This window comes from Gallus gallus, chromosome 6 (assembly GCF_016699485.2).
Source record: "Gallus gallus isolate bGalGal1 chromosome 6, bGalGal1.mat.broiler.GRCg7b, whole genome shotgun sequence".
NCBI classification, from domain to species: domain Eukaryota; kingdom Metazoa; phylum Chordata; class Aves; order Galliformes; family Phasianidae; genus Gallus; species Gallus gallus.
The window spans coordinates 9,123,295-9,140,264 of record NC_052537.1 but is presented as its reverse complement, the minus strand read 5'-3'; the positions used below and the strand labels follow the sequence as shown (position 1 = coordinate 9,140,264).

General features: G+C 36.4%; 1 protein-coding gene across 10 annotated transcripts in view; it reads left to right on the top strand.

The window, feature by feature from the left end:
* The window catches only part of CABCOCO1 (ciliary associated calcium binding coiled-coil 1), a 220,722-nt gene that overhangs the window by 181,677 nt on the left and 22,075 nt on the right, over positions 1–16,970 (top strand). For all 10 annotated transcript variants that reach the window (XM_046943256.1, XM_046943262.1, XM_046943260.1 and 7 more), the window contains 2 exons: positions 114–255; positions 5,717–5,789. In XM_046943256.1, coding sequence (XP_046799212.1) covers positions 114–255; positions 5,717–5,789 — 215 coding nt within the window. The remainder of the gene's footprint in view (positions 1–113; positions 256–5,716; positions 5,790–16,970) is intronic.

The window sequence follows — 16,970 nt, the reverse complement described above, 5'->3', positions numbered from 1 at the left end:
TTTCTAAGCTTTCATGTGGCTCATAATATAACTGCTTACACTTCAGAATATGCTTTAAAAGATTCTGTTATGTTTATACTTGGTTTTTTTTGTTCTTTGGAATTACTTTGCAGACAAACATATGACCTTAGAAGATAACATAATAGAACTTGGAAGAGCAATGGCTGGAATAGGAGAAACTGATTCAGAAAGTGGTGACTTGGATGTCTTCAGCATTGACCAAGCCAAAGCAATCATTGATTACATGAATATCAGGTACTACTCCAGGATATATTGTTTCTTATTCAAATGATTTAATGTTGTGGGAAATCTGATGATAAATTAAAATTGTTTAATTCAATATGTTCATAGTGTGCCAATATGCTGCACACACAACTTAAAAAGTGGAAAAGAATGAAAAAATTCAGAATTTAGGCTTGACGTTCATCTTGATGTAGGATTATGCTGAAAATACTTGATCTGAGTTTTCGTTTGAGTGAGTTAAAGGAAAGGAGAGAGCAACGTATAGAGACTATTCTTGCTTTTAAAGCTATTTAATTCTAGATACCAACCAGCTGAATAATATCCTAGATCTCATCTACAACTTTCAGCATTTCTGTGGTCTTGTTAGTTGTAGTGAACTGGTTAACTGGCTTAAAGTTCTGTACTTTATGGAATTCAAGCCATGTAAATCAGTATGAGTAATAAAAACGTTGTATTTCAAAGTTAGTCTGATTCCATTGTCTACATGAAGAGATTTCTTTACAAGTGTCAGTTTTTAAACAGACACAGAAAAATATATAAATTCAGAAATCATTGGTGATAATTCAAAAAAGAAATAATAGAAAAAAAAAAGAAATAATTAGAAAAAGTTTAGGGAGTAGCGAATCAAGCATCTCTCCATATAAAGTTTTACCTCTCTAGTAACATATATAAACTTTTCTCCTTTGAAGTACCCTGGTTAGGAAAGTGACTATAATTCTATACTACTGTTTCCAGTATGGAGTGAACAGAATGGTCCCTCAACCTATTGTATTGCCCATGAATATCTGCAGCCAAGAAAAGATGGAAAATAGAAAAGATATGATTGTAACATTTGTGTATACACCATATTGTATTATAGCCATTTAGTCCGTTTCCTGATTGGAATGGTGGTGCTCTGTTTGTGGCTTTTTGTTGTTGTCAGCGGTATTTTGGTTGGTAGTTTTGTTCATGGAAAGTAAAAAGAACTTCAGGATTTTCCCATATGAAATGAGAGCATCTTTTTAAATGTCAAATTTCTATATCAAGGCAAACCAATGTCCTGCCAAGTACGAACCCTAAACTAAAAGGAAAATTGGCATTTAAGATGTCTCACTTAACTTCTTCTACTTCTCCTTTCCTGTCTGTGCCTTTTGTATATTTATTTGGAACAAATGTTATTTCCAGATAGGATCTCTATGGCTCTTGCGTAGATTAAAAGAGATCTTATCCATAAAGTAAGTCCTTCACAGACTCAAGAATTTCATCCGAGAGGTGAGGTGTTCCATCCTACTACTGCTGAAGTATTAAGTCAACAAGAATACAACCAGGATTTTAGCAGCAGTATTCTGGCCACCAGACATGATATGATGTTCAAGCTGCTCAATTTATCAGAAGTAAATGCTGTTTACTTCTGTCAGAAGTAAATGCTATACATGCTGTTGCAAGGTTATGGATATATGCACATACATATATATGTATATATATACATGTGCACAAACTATGAAATGCATGGTATATATACACTTTCTATAATCTGTTATTTGAGTCATTTGAATATTTTTTCTAAAGAGAAACTGAATCAGCATGATTTTTATGTGATTATATTTTGAACTTTATGAACTTAGTTGACTGAGTTGTAATAAAACTCAAATGAATGTATTACTTCAGCATTTTTTCTTGTTTTTCACTTTTTTTTTCTTTAATTTAAAATGATAAGTCTATTTCTTTCTTCTACTCAAGATAGTATGACATGTTTTAGTTCAGATCACATTTTTACAGGTGAGCTGTAAACCCATGGGATTTATAATGGTAATGGGGACAAATGCTTAACCACATCGGCACAAACTGTGTAGCAACTCTAATGATATCTTCAGGTTTGGTGGAAGGTGACAGTTATCATCTTTTTATCTTGTATCCTGCAGCAAACACACATCATCATAGCTCTTGACATTTTCTTTCAGGAAGCATTGGAGCTAGGAAAATATGTCATCATTAATCACCTTCATATTCTCATATGACATCATAAGAGGTGCTATTCTTAAAGATCTTACTTTGCATGAGTAAAATATTTTTAGTTTAATTGCTGAAAGTATTGGCACTGGCTCTTAATTGTTCACAACAGATACAAACAAAAAGAAAGCATTTTACATAATTCATGATAGAAGAAAGAAAACTACACTATGGTTTTAAAATAAATACTGATGTATATTCGATGTGATTTGATTTAAAGGGCATTAAAGGGAGGAATTCTCTTGTTTATATAGAATTAAGGGGGCCAGCTCAAAACAGAGGTGTTTGAAAAAATAAAAATAAATTCAGAAACGCCAAAAGCAAAGATTTATATTTTTGAAATACTGTGAATTTTCTCTACACGTAACGTGGTCCATAAAGAATATCATAACACAGTTAGAAAGTCTAAGGGAAAGTACTGGTTTTCAGCTGCTCTCAATCTGGCTTCTTTCCGAGGCACTGGAATAAATAAAAGAAATAATTCTAGAATGTTAGGTTCTGTCAGTACAGTTTGGAATACATATATCTTATTTCTTGTATGTCTGTCATATTCTTTTTTTTTTTCTTTTTCAAAGAATCCCTATTAGAGTTTTACCACTAATAGGCATGTGAGTGCAAGGACACATGTATTTTCATGACTTTATCTGAGTCATTTCCACACAAACATAGTTCATAATCAAATTCCTCTATTTCCACTGAAACATGGCAGGAATTATTTGGTGAAATACTACAGTAAATATGTACTGCAAATGAAATGGCAAATCCTTAACTACCTGTGTGCTTTGGGTTGGGGGAAAGTAACTTGCAGTTTTTGGTAGCCAAATTTCTTATTCAAGTTAGTGATCAAATTTGTTTTTTTAGAAATGCTAATTGGCTGAATTAAATGCAACTGTAGAATAAAACTTTTACATGGTTCTTAAAGAGCCAAATGTTCAACGAGGCTGCCATAATACTTCACACAAAATTAAGAAATGCATCTGTACATATGTTAAAAAATGTCTGCACCCATTTGGGCACAAATGTATTTGAAAGCTTCATGGATGTGTTTAACTAACTGCTGCAAAATGTGTAATTGTCATGTAAGAGAGGAAGGCAGTGACACCTTTGTGCTTCTTGAATTCCGAGCTGCTCTCGGGGGCTTCAAGGACCACTACTGTCCTTTAGTTGGCACTTCAGCACTGCTTACATTAGAGCAAATCACCTCTGGTCTGCAGGGCTTTGTAGAATATCTGTGGTACTGTGACAGTGGCTGGCACCACCGTATAAGTAAAGGTGGTGACTCAGGGAAGGACCCTCAGCTAAAGTGGTGCGTGCTGAACATAGACTCCCCCAGATGGTTTTCTCATTTCCTTCCAGAGCCAGGATTGGATTTCAGACACCTACGTCCCAGCACAACAGCCTCTCTCTTTGCAAGCACAGGCTGATCCAGCCCTGCCATTGCCTGTGCTGGGCGCATGGCTGCGGGGTGATGGAAGAGCCCCAGTAGTGTGGGGCAGCCAGCCAGGGTGGCAGCTGCAGGCGTGGTTCCATAAGAGCCTCAGGGACAATCGTGTCAAAGAACGGCCCATGATTAGTTTTGTGGATGGATAGGGTGCTGTAAACACATTTTCAATGTGAAAGCATGTATGAACGCATTTTCAATAGTATATTTCTGAAGTATTTCACTCAAAAAAGCTTGTTTAACAATTTGTAGTTAACAAATGCTTCAAAACACTTATTGTTGACTTGGAGATGTTCTACCTGCGCTTCCTCCACTGCTTCTACCTTTAATACTTTGACCAGGATTTTGTGATAACTTTTAAAACTACTTGCATTATGATTAAATTACTGTAGAAATCTTACTGCAAAGAACATATTTTTCTAGCATGTACTGCACCTATCATGATATTGACTTTGATCTTTTGAAACAGAAAAAAAATCTGAAAAACTTGAAAACATTGTATTTGAGCATCATACTTATGCTCCCAATAAAATTTGGAATTCACATATATATCTGACCGAGCCAGGATTATTCTGGCACTCTATTCAAGAGACATATGGAAAACCAGGGAGGAGCTTCTCTAAAAGTATTCGGATAAAAACATAGGTTTAAAAATGTTGGTAGACATCCTCTGACAAGGGACTGTCAGTGCCCGTGTGTGCTGTCTCTGTACTGGCAGTTACCTTGCAGACCAAAGGACTGTAGAAGCAGGGCACTGCCCTCCTTTTGAGAGGTGACTTTGAAGGGACGTTATACAATTCATCTTCTAGCCCAGAAACAGTGGAAAGCTTAGATGTGCAGGTATAGCGTTAGCATGGTATTCAGTATCTAGCAGCAGTGTCCTTAGTATTCGTTAGGTAATTGCACATGTTGTAGTAGTTACTTGCACAGACTAATAGAGACATTCAGGTTGGAAAGGATGTATGGAGTCCATCTAGTCAAAACCCAACGGAAAACATGCCTCAGAATTCCAGATGTGGACTTGCAAGTGTTGAGCAGAGAGGTATTGCCATGCTGGCTAGAAAGAGCCATACTGACTCTCTTGGGGAAAAAAAGAATTAAATGAGCCCGTGACCTATCCTTAGCCACGAAGCGTAGGAACCAGTTACTGACATTCTATGAAAACCCTGCCATATCATTCATGGGTATATCAGAGGAGTGTGATAAATTTAGAATCATTCTTCAATCTGAACTTGCTATGAAATCGTAGAGCTGTGCTTTAAATCATATGTCAGAATGACGTGACAGAAGCCAGAAGTTCTGCATTGTGATTTTAAGAGAAAAAAGTAATTGTAACAGATGGACTGTGAGAAAGTGAGCCTTTGATTAAAATCATACCATATCATTGATCATAAAGAAAGGAAACAAGGAGTAATATTTAAAGCGTGAAATGGAAAGCCGTATATGTTTCAAGGAAAATAAATATTTTAGGCCATTGAGATGGTCTGCTTTGGTACTTTGTTGTAGTATGCAAAACTGCAGAATGCCAATCTGGTCTTCTAGCTTTTCTTTAAGAAAATTAAACGCTGATTTTGAAACATGATCTTGAGAGAATAAATGCTTCCATTCTTTTTTGTTTTGGTCTTCCAACATCAAACTTGATTGCTGGACCAGCAGCCCAAAATCTGCGAGGTCATTTGGCTTTGTTTCCTGCTTGTTCACCATCACTGATATTAACGGCATGAGTATCCTGGTGATAAGTGTTTCAGAAATTACTTTTTTTCTAAATAGAACTTAGTATTCTCAGAGTTTGATTTCATAAAAGAAAGCAGATGTATTGTACTGGATTTCCTACAGCAATCTAAAAGTAAATCCCATAAATTAAACACACTGCATATTGTAGCTGGAGTTAAGCAACAGTTTGCTGAAGGTAACCAACCTCTTCCTAACATTTGGAGTATGACGGGTTTGGAGAGTGACTTTTAGTGCAACAAAACTTTAAGTACTACTGCCTTTCTAAAAATTTACGGCTGTACTAGTATTACTTTTTCTCTTGTTTTCCAGCTTATTTCGACTTTATAAATTGTATGAACATATCTTCCGCAATCCTAGAGAGGAACATGTGATAAGTAATGAGGTAAATCATTTATATAGATGGAATTCATTATGTAGAGTTATTTAATGAATGCGCTCTGGCATATGTTTTGTATTGCTCAAAGCAACTTCATGTCAACGTTACTTCATTACTAACGTAAAATGGCTGATTAAAGAATATAAGTTAGATGTTTTGATCCTCAAATTCAAAATTAATTTTGAATTTCAAAAAAGTGTAAATGCAATGCTTGGTTAAAATGTTGTGTTAAATCAACAATACTTTTGTGTATGTGTATTTAAGTTAGTGCGTGTCATTTGAATTAGCAATGCGTGAGTCTGACTCTATGTTATAATCAGCAATCCAAATCAGAAGTTTGTGTACCAAGTCTGAGTCTGACCACAGTCCTGATATTTGTGTATCCCCAATTTATGCATATTTATTTATCCACATTGGTTATCAACAGCTAAATATACTCATTATAGAGAAACAAGCTAGCTAGAAATCCTGCATTTTGAAAATAGTGTTAACAGTGAATTGGCTTGACTGTAAACTTTGTCATATTTTATAACTTCTTTGTGAAAAAATGCATAGAAAAATGTGTTGACTCAGGATGTGGTCTTAAATCAAACAGACAGGTTCAGTTCATCAAATGCACCTTTCTTTAGTCTGATGGTGCATTTTGATGATATATGTTACCATACATCAAAAAGAATTTACATTTGTAATTTAGGAGACAAGTGGTTGCTCTGAGAGGTATGGTAGTGCAATTTCTTTTTTGGCACATATTTTACCTTTTCGGTTCATAGTGAAGTTAAAGTTAACACGCTGGAAAATGTTTTTTTACACATTAAGCTAGTGGACTGGGTCTATAAACAATGTGGTATAATTTCTTCTGATGTCACTTTTAAAATAGTTTTGTTTTACGTGTGAGTTATTCTGAGGTTATTTGTAAGGTGTTTTAAAATTCTAGTTCTCCTGATATCATCAGCAAAACTCATTAAGCAAGTAGAGCAGGACTTCAGCATTGTACTGCTAAGGTGGTTTTGTTTTTTTCATATTAGCTAACAAGATCAGTGGTTGGCTAGAGCTTTCCAATTGATAAAAAGATTTTTAATGAGGCTTTGATTACATAAGTTCTTTAGTAAATCTGTGCAAAGTATCTGTTGTAGATATGCTTTTCTCACTGTCTACGATCTGCATACAGTGGTACAGTTTTGAAACCGTAGAAAAGTTACTGCTCTGTGCAGTTTGGAAGTACTACCTCTATTAAAGGTAGAGCTTCTGCTATGGAATAGCAGAAATGTGTTTCTGTGAATTTTGGTGGTAATCCACAAAGGAAGAAGCACAATGTAAATATAACTGCTACAAAAACCTTCATGACAATTTTTAGCTGCTGCTCTCTTCTGGCTTTTTTTTTTTTTTCTTTTTGTCTATGCATCAGTTTGGTTTAAACTGTTTTGTATTTTGAGTCCTGTGGTGGAGACTCTTAATTTGTCCAACCACCATGCAACATCCAAGATGTTCAATACTTATATTTGCATAGAGTTTGTTTTGATAGGGTGAATGTTATATTAGGTATTAGGGAGGGCTCCTCTGAGAGAGCAATGAGGCCAATAGCTAAGCTGAAGCACCTCTATACCAGTGCCAGCAGTGTGCGCTTGCGACCCAGAAGGCCAACTGTGTTCTGGGCTGCATTAAAAAAGGGGTGGCCAGCAGGGAGAGGGAGGTGATTGTCCCCCTCTACTCAGCTCTTCAGGCCCCATCTGGAGTACTGCGTCCAGGCCTGGGGCCCCCAGTACAGGAAGGACGTGGAGCTCTTGGAGCGGGTCCAGAGGAGGGCCACTAAGATGGTCAGCACCTCTCCCATGAGGAAAGGTTGAGGGAACTGGGCTTGTTTAGCTTGGAGAAGGGAAGGCTCCGGGCCACCTCATTGTGGCCTTCCAGTCCTTGAAGGGAACGCATAAACAGGAGGGGGAATGGTTGTTTACGAGGGTGGATAGTGATAGGACAAGGGGGAATGGTTTTAAACTGAGACAGAGGAGGTTTAGGTTAGATATTAGGAGGAAGTTTTTCACCCAGAGGGTGGTGACGCACTGGAACAGGTTGCCCAAGGAGGCTGTGGATGCCCCATCCCTGGAGGCATTCAAAGCCAGGCTGGATGTGGCTCTGGGCAGCCTGGTCTGGTGGTTGGTGACCCTGCACATAGCAGGGGGTTGAAACTTAATGATCACTGTGGTCCTTTTCAACCCAGGCCATTCCACATCAATCTATGATTGTTGAATATTGTTTTACAATAAGTTACAGTTTAGCACTTTAAAGTTACACAAATTTATACAAATTTATGGCATTATCTGCTCTTGTTTAATATGCTAAAATGTGATGAGTGGTAAATCCAGCATAGACTTAAAGCTCTCTTTCTATAGAAATGCTTATCCATAAAAAAAGAGAGTGCTATCTTCCACATTTGCGGTTCCTTAGATGAAGAGGTCAAACCCTGACAAGTTAGAGGGGCAGATGTGGTTTGATGCATATGGCTACAGCAGGAGCATGCCTGGAGTCATGCGCTCTGCAGTGCATGTGCTCAGCAAGCAGAAGGGACTGGCGATTTGTCTGGGAAATCTGTGTGCTAAAAGTAGATGATAAATCTGTGATGAAAGGTTGATCGTTGTCTTGCTATGTAGCTCACCATCTTTAGAATAAATAAATAAAAATAAAGCCTCTGTAGACATACCATGGCAAACAGCTGGATGTTTTGTAACTCCTAAACTCACTGCTGCTAACATCTAAAAAGTTTTCCATTCTCTTCAGCAATGAAAGCTGTACTTTTGGAACGAGAGACAGTAAATTGTAATGACCACATTTGCCCAAATCACAAGTACCATAGTATTCTAAAAGTTTAATCAGTATTATGTTATTTTACAAATGAAGACTTGGAGACAAGTCAACAGAAAGATTTGCTCCAACTGGGATGGCTTGCTTTAGCAATTTGTGTTCCATGTGTGCTGAACATATTACCTACTGAATAAAAGTTCACTAGCCTAATAAGAAAACCTGCATCTTTGTAAGAGATTCAGCTACAACAAATAAAAGCAATCCTTAGTGTTGTAATGGATATCCTTTCATAGAAGCCATGGTATGTGTTTTCCAAATAAATCTTGTAGCAATGGGTTATACGCCCATTGAATTTTATTTTTTCTCTGGTGCAGGCAATTATACAGTGTTCTCAATCAGATTTCCTTTTTGATCTTTCACTGCATTTATTTCCAAATGACCCTGTCATTTCCTGTGTAGAATAAAATCAGACAAGAAAAGGGAAATGACTCAAAACTGAGTTAGATTATGCATACAATATCTATGGGCTTGCCACTTAACAAAATCTAAGTTACTTAAATATGGCACGTAATTAGTGGAGCTTCACAGTCTGATTAATATTCTGAGTTTGATGCAGCTAGCATAATAAAGCCAACTTTGTGAAATATAGACAGTATTTAAATTTTTTAAAAAAAGGGGGGGGGGGAACAAATGACTGGCTAATTTAAATATATTTCTGCATCGGCTAAAGCCTTTAAATCAAACTGCCTGAGGTGATCGTACTGCCTAGGAAAAAAAGGTTAACACTGAAAGAAATGAAGGCTTACTTAGATGATAAAACACACATCATAAATCTAACCTAGTTTGGCAGTCTTTAAAATTTAAAATGGTATTTCCAGCTATCAAATCCCTTACTTCTCCTTCACTCCAGATCTACAAAGACCTGTATATTACATATGCACAGATACCAGTTAGAAAACACAATGATACAAGAAGATAATAAGACGTGTTAAGGTTGCCAAAATTCATTGCTTGTTTGTTTGTTTGTTTTGTTTGCTTTGTTACTATTATGAGTGCTTCCCTACATTTAAATGGACAACAGAAGAAACAGAGCTTGAGTGAGACTGTGACCATAACCAAATTAAAATGCACATAGGACTAACATGCAGCAGATCTTCAAGAATGCTATTTTTAAAAATAATGTTTCTACCTTTTATCCTTTCTGGAGGTTTTGCCCTCTAGCTGTGATTTTAGTGCTCTTATATTAGCCTGCAAATTCAAAGAAAGCAAACAGAGTACAGACTAAATCTTGATGTGCAGGGATTCAATGGAGCAACACCCATTAACATGTCAGATCTTATAACAAATGTTTAAATTGTTAATACATGAATTTTGTAGAAGTTTTTATTATTTTCTATTCCCAGTTAGTTTATTTTGCTTTGATAGGGTGAGGCATTGCTGCCCCTTTTCTTTTTTCTTTTTCTTTCTTTTTTTCCCCAGATTTACAAATTGTATCTTATACTGCAGTTCATGTTTTTTTGCTGCTCTCCATTGTGTATTTTTGGATGGAATGAGGCTAAGGTCTTCTGGGATTATGTCTGCTTTGAAACATTTCCTAATAAAAATAATGTGGTTGGTAAATCTAGTTTTATTCCTGGCTGCTTTAGCCAGCCTGATGGAGTAATCTGCTATTTTATGGCCCAGATGACTAGCTAAGTTTGACTTCTTGAAGTAGTAGTGTACAATGTAATTTTCTTTAGAGATGTCATAGCGGGTCAGGTTGCAATAAAAATATCGAAGATTAAGTTTAATGGCAGTGCAGACTCAGTATTATAGCAGTCGCTAAGTATCATCCCCTGTACTTACAGCTCCAAAACAGTTTCCATTAATGCTGTCTTTCCATGTACTCTTACTTTCTGAAACATTAAGCTTTTGGAACATGTCTGGTCTTTACACAAATGTGGGTGGGTTTTATTTTGTTTGGTTGATTGGTTGGGATTTTTGATTTTTTTCTTGTTAGTTGACTGATTTTTGTTGCTGTTGTTGTTACCTCTTAGGTTTTAAGTTTGAACCAAAATCCCTTCCATGAATAGGGAGAACTATTTGAAACTATATATTATTTGAAAGCAAATTAAGCTTTCGTCACAGCAAAAGTCCTGAAGTCTGGGACTTCACTGTGATATATAATTCTCATGCAGTGTTGCACATCTAGTTTGGTTAACCAGTCATTTTTTTAAACAAATTTGCTCAATGATTTCTTGAGAACTCCATTTTAAGGATATATGAAACCAGAACATTTCTGTAAGTATCAGTTCACACCAGAGAGACCCATTCCCTAGCTAATAGAGTGCGTGCTTTTTAAAGCTTGAAGGTTTCAAATATTTGTAATGCTTAAGAACTGCCGAGCTGATTTACTGTAGCTTTGTTTTGTAAATATTAGCATAGCAAAGATATCAAGACTAGTTCAAAGGAAATAAGAGCATACTACTGGAAAGGACCTCTGCGATTTTCAGATCTATTGCTGCCTTCTCATAGGCAAACATATATAATCCTCTTCAGAAATGTGTCTAACTCAAGCTTAAGAAGTTAGCTTTTTTTGTCTCTGCTGTTCCAGTTAGAAAACTGCTCTGGAGCCTGATTGCTGTAATGATTCTAAAACTTTTAATTTCCAATCTAAATGTATTCACAGCAGGCTTGTATGCACTTATCCATGTGCCAATTTGTGCCTGTATTGACCTTTAGATCTTGTTCGGTTCACAGTGTTTATTTTTCTAGCGTATAAAGAGACAGCAATCTTATTGTCAGCATTCATTTAGCTAAATTTGAAAAGCCAGTCTTCCCTAATCTCTGTTTTTAAGATGGGCTTTTGTTATATGCATTCTTACATACACAGCAGCCTTTAGTCATCCTGTTGGTCATTTTCTGTAACTGTTCCACTTTAAATTAGTTTTGTTTGAGCATAAGTGACCAAACTGCACATAGTATTGTTGCTGAGATAAAAGCAAGCCCCTGTACAATGATAATACTGCTTTCTTTTTCTCTTTGGGAATCATCTACATGTGTCCTAGAATCAGTCACACATTTCATAACTGTATCGTGTGGTTCTCTTGTCGTAGGTCTGCTATTTTGCTTTTCCTTTATCACCGTGTTTTCCAGCTGAGGTACTCTCAGTGCACTGCAGATTTTTAAAAACTGTGCCCCAACAATGTCACCTCACAATTTCTCATTAAATGCAAGAGTGAATATTCTTCAAGGTCATTTAGTCCCATCTGTACGATGTTCCTTGCCTCCCGTGCACTCATCATGTCTCACACATTCTTTTTGTCTAGAAAATAGATTATCATATTAAGTAAACTCTGAAATTAGTCTGGCATCACGTATCTTTGATAAACTAATGTTGTGTTTTATCCCATTTTTCTTGAATTTCCATGTCCTTATTTATTTTTTCCTTCAAAAATTGTTCCTCAAGCCTTTACTACTATGGAGATCAAAACTACAGCTTCAGGAGTGCGTTTATTATTTTACGATTGTGAATGTTTAAAACTAGCAAACTGGTACTTGGGCTTTTGATGTCTGAGGGAAAATTTTTGATGTCTGCTACAGAAGTGTGCTGTACCAGAGACCTGATTACTGAAATAGGCAGCTGGAGAGCCAGTGGTTTTTGGTGACAAAAATAACTGAGATTCGGTCCTTTGATCTTGAGTTTTGCTATGGCTATAACCAGAGGGATCTTGAAGGACTTGTGATTACACTGAATGAAAAGTGAAGTCTGTTGGGATTGTATGCATTTTTACTCAGAATATTTTAAGCATATCTTGCACATTAGAAACCTCTCTTGTTTTACAAAGACTGAATTTGCTATACTCAGTTACCAGTACTGAAGATATACTGACCTTTAAGAGTTATGTTTTCATACAGGTCACATGCTGATGGTCTTCTACAGCTATTTTAGTATACCTATGTTTTGGTAGCTGAACTGTGCTGACTTGAAGCCAGAAGCAGCTCCAGAGAGGGAGTTGGTGGAATTTATAACCAGGTGTAGAGTCTCTTTGCAAATCTTGCTTTAGAGAAGGATGAACAAAAAGCTTTCTAAATTATTTTCTTAGGAAACATCAAATACAAAACAAGCATGCTTTCTAAGTCAGTACAATGTAGGAACTCATGATAGTAAAAATTCAGGCAGGAAAAATGCAGAGTAGATGTTGTAGGCTACGCCCTTCAGTGCGCAGAGTGCCACAGTTCTGACAAGCCAGTGTTAAAACAAATACCTCTTTTTGAGTACTTGTAAAATTTTATTTTGGTGGATCTATTCATATACACGGAGTTAAACTGAGAATTGGCTGATGTCACGCTGCTTGTCACTCTGGAGGATGAAAAGCTGAAGACACCAGAGCAAATATGTATATATGGATTTGAGGTTTATCATTTTTGTTTCAGTTGTATAGTTGTCCAAGCACTGTGTTTTTGATTGTATGATGTTAAATACGAGAGAGAGGAAAAAACCTAGAATTGCTGGTGGTGAAACATTTCTGGAACTGTGCAGGAATTTACATATACACAGATGTCCTGTGTGGCTTTTTAAATTATTTAGAAATTGACTTAATTTCTCTATGTATGTGGATGTTAACATGCATGGTTCTGATAACAGCAAGAGTGGCTTATTTATTTGCTGGAATGCAGGCCAAGTAGGAATTGTAGGCTTTGATTTGAAAGATAGAACAGTATTAAGGGCAGCTTTTTTTTTTTCTTTTTTTTTTTTCCCCTATTGGAGTGTTGTAAGATCCAGAAGACTAATTGCTGCATTGTAAGACTATAACTTGTTAAAAAATACTTATAGCGCAGTATTTTTATGTACGTAAACATAAGGCAATGAGATTGGATGATGAATGTAGACTTGGGCAAATTTTAAAGTGCCTAAGCAAAGTACCTGTGGACAGACAGGTATCATTTGGATAATTGCTGGTCCAGTGTGAAGACATTGGTGACTGGTTTGCCAGAGCAGTTTCCTATATATTTCCCAATTTTCCAGCATCACTTTTGATTAACTGGTGGGTAGAAATCCATGAGCTTACACTGAAGTGCACAACTATTTCTGCACCCACTACTTTCATCTCCAGGTTTTCATCATCTTAAAGATTAAATTGTGCTCTTAAAAGTATCTGTGGAATGGACAAGTAATGTAATATTTCATGGGAACGTATCCCCATGGATGAATCTGTATGTATCAAATGCATACATCTTGTGACCTTATGGTATGAATAAAATTTGGACGTTATTCATATAAATAAATAGCATGGCATTTCCTTACTGTGATGATTTATAATCAATATACATTTTAATAACTTTTTTATCCTTTTGGCTGGTTTTATGAAAATATGAATGTATTCAAGTCTAAATAGCAGATAAGTTTTAAAGATGCTTAAAGTTCCTTTTATACAAAACTTGCTGGTGCATTTAAGTCTTATACTTTCACCGTTAATTTTATAACTTGTCATAAGATACAATATGAAGAATTTTAACTAAACATTGATTCCGATGTATTTGAATATTTAATTCATAAAATGTTATTTCAATTTCCTATAAATATGCTACCCTCAGCAAAACGCAGTGTTACTAATTAGAAAGCTGAGTTTTATAGGCTGTGTGGTTCATATGTGAGGTAACTTATATTGCTACTTAGGCTTACATTTAATAAACCTCAGCTAGGAAAATTGTTTAAGTATCAAAGAAAAGATAATAAATAAAATGAGGGCATAGAATATTAATGTGAACTCTGCCTTTATTTTTTTAAAGCATTCAAAGTTAAATAGTGGTGGTCTGTTAACAATCTTGGGCTATTTGGCAAGTCTTTAAACTTACTCAATAATCAAAACATAAAAGGACAATGGAAACTTTTTACAATAAAAGAAAAAAAGGAGTTGAGCACAGAAACCAAACAAATTATTCTCTGCTTTTTCTTGGTAAGGAGGTGAACTTTATAGGAAGGGCAGCAAGCTCTGAGTTAGGGTTGCCTTTTCCTGTCTTTGTTATAAATTACATCTGTCTGTGCAGAATCCTCTCCAGTTACTTCGTACTTTGTGGTTACGGGGGAGGCATGCGGGTGCATGGGGAATGGAGCCGAGAAAGACAGATTAGGGGGAGCCTTCTTTTTTTAGGTTGTTTTTTTTTTCCTCTTACAAACAGGCGCTTTACATTAATCTGCCTTGCTTACTGAATATACAGTATATTCTGTATATACTGGGTATACAATATACAGATAGATAAAATTCCCAAGATCCCAGCTGTGTAAATAGAACATTAACAAAACAACTGTTTTCTTCAACATATGTATTTATTTGTTGTTTGTAACATATGAGGCTTTTGGAAGACTTCTGGCACCACTTAGGTTCAGGGTAATCAATCAGAATGTTTTCATTAGGGTTCAGATGGGGAAGACGTTTGACAAAGAGACAGACTGTATCCAAAGTAATGCCTGATTCTTTCACAAAGGGCCAAATACACTGCAACATCATCATAGGGCACTGGAAATATGAAAAGAAAATGCCAAGTGGTTCAGGAGAGAGAGCCATATACCTTGGCTAAGAGCCCTCCTCATGTCCTTCTTTCCTTGTACCTACTGAGCACCTGAAGGGAAAATGTAAACCTGAGCGTAGTCACAAGGCTGAGCAGAGGTAGCCCGTGTGCAGCTATGCAGAGAAGAGTCAAAGGGGCCACAAGCAAAGACAGAGGCCATGACCAAGTTCCTCTACTGGTTTTGATTTTTGTCATTTGAAACTGAAACAGGGCTCACGGATAGGTTGCTAATGACAGGAGAGGGTGATGTTTTGACCTTCTGTTCCTCTTCTGGCTGATGACCAGCTCCAGCCCACTGAGTTTCACTATCTCTTGTTCCACTGTTTTAGGAAACAGCTTCTTAATGATAATTGTAATCAGCATTAACTTAACCTCGTGTTTTATGGGTCTCCCACCCATCTACTGTTTTCTTATAGTAGCTAAGACCTCCCTATGTACTTCCAGCTACTGCACTCAGTAAAACATCATTGGACAGGTAGACTACACTGTATGTCCTCAGGGCATCTTGGAAAGACAGCAGCTGGAGTCCTTAAGAGTGTTTTACAATTAAGAGTATGATCTGAAGCATTTTATGCTTTGGCTTCCCATTCCATTGTTGGAAATTCAGTAGCCAAATAATCCTGAATGTCCTCTTGACTAACTTAGAACAGCTGAGAATGAATACTTAGCTGTTTATACCTGGTTTTTGCTTTCCCTTACTTATAAAAATGGGCGGCATCTCTAGCTGACCTTAAGATACTAAGGTGGTATCTCTATGAATTTACTTTTTTTTTTTTTTTTAATTATTTTTCACACTGATTTCACCCTCAAAATCTGTCTCAGATTGCAGAGCCTATGCCAGAGCAGGTGATGCTGAGTCCGGGGTAAAAGCCAAAAAAACATGGATGATGTTTTCAGCTGAAATGTTAACATTTTTGCTCTCCATTTTTTTTTCTGCTCCTTCTGATCTTTTTGATTTCTTCTACAGGAAGGTCTAACCATATTATAAAAACATCTTTCAGAAAACAGTGTTACCATTTTCAAAACAGAAGGCATCTTGCAAGTATTGCATGCTAATGCTCTGTTTTCTTCAAGTTAGAATTTGAGTACTTGGTAAAACTTTTATTATCGCTCTGTTCTATTAAACTAACACTACACAAGTAACAATATCGTCTTTGCAATTGCTCAGTAGTTTATTTTGACATTATATATCAGATTTGGCTTGCAAAAACAGTCTAAGGCAATGGCATAGATTCTAAGTGATAAAGATGAATGTTGCATGCTTCATTTAGAGCAGGGCTTTCCAAATATGGTCTCAGAGTTGTGAAAACATCCTGTGCTTGAGAAGGCTTGAATTTTGACATGATCAAGGCTGTGGGGGAAGTTTCAGACACTAACAGTCAGGAATTCGGGTCTGTATCCTTTAGATTCACTGAACGTTGTGTGATGTGAATAGAGATACCTTGCAACCAGTCGCGATGTCTGTAAACTCCATATATTGCTCTTGTTTTAATAAAATTGAGGAATGATAGGAGTGTTCTGTAGAATTTATTATGGTTTGAATATCTGCCTAACATTCTCTCAGAGTTTTTCTTTGTGTTCATTTTGTATTCATGGCATCCATTTATCATTTTCATCACTATCTGTTGTACATTTAGGACTCGTAATGATTTTCTTTTGTTCTAAGGAAGATACTTTGCCAGCTTTTTGTTGCTCTCCAGGAGTTAGGATGAAGCTGAAGACTTACATTTGGAGAAACGTTAAATTACCTGTAACAATCATATTTCAAATGAGTACTTAAAGATTTTACCCTCACTTAAGCTTGTTGCTGGAGACTTTTATCAATTTTAGCATTACTGT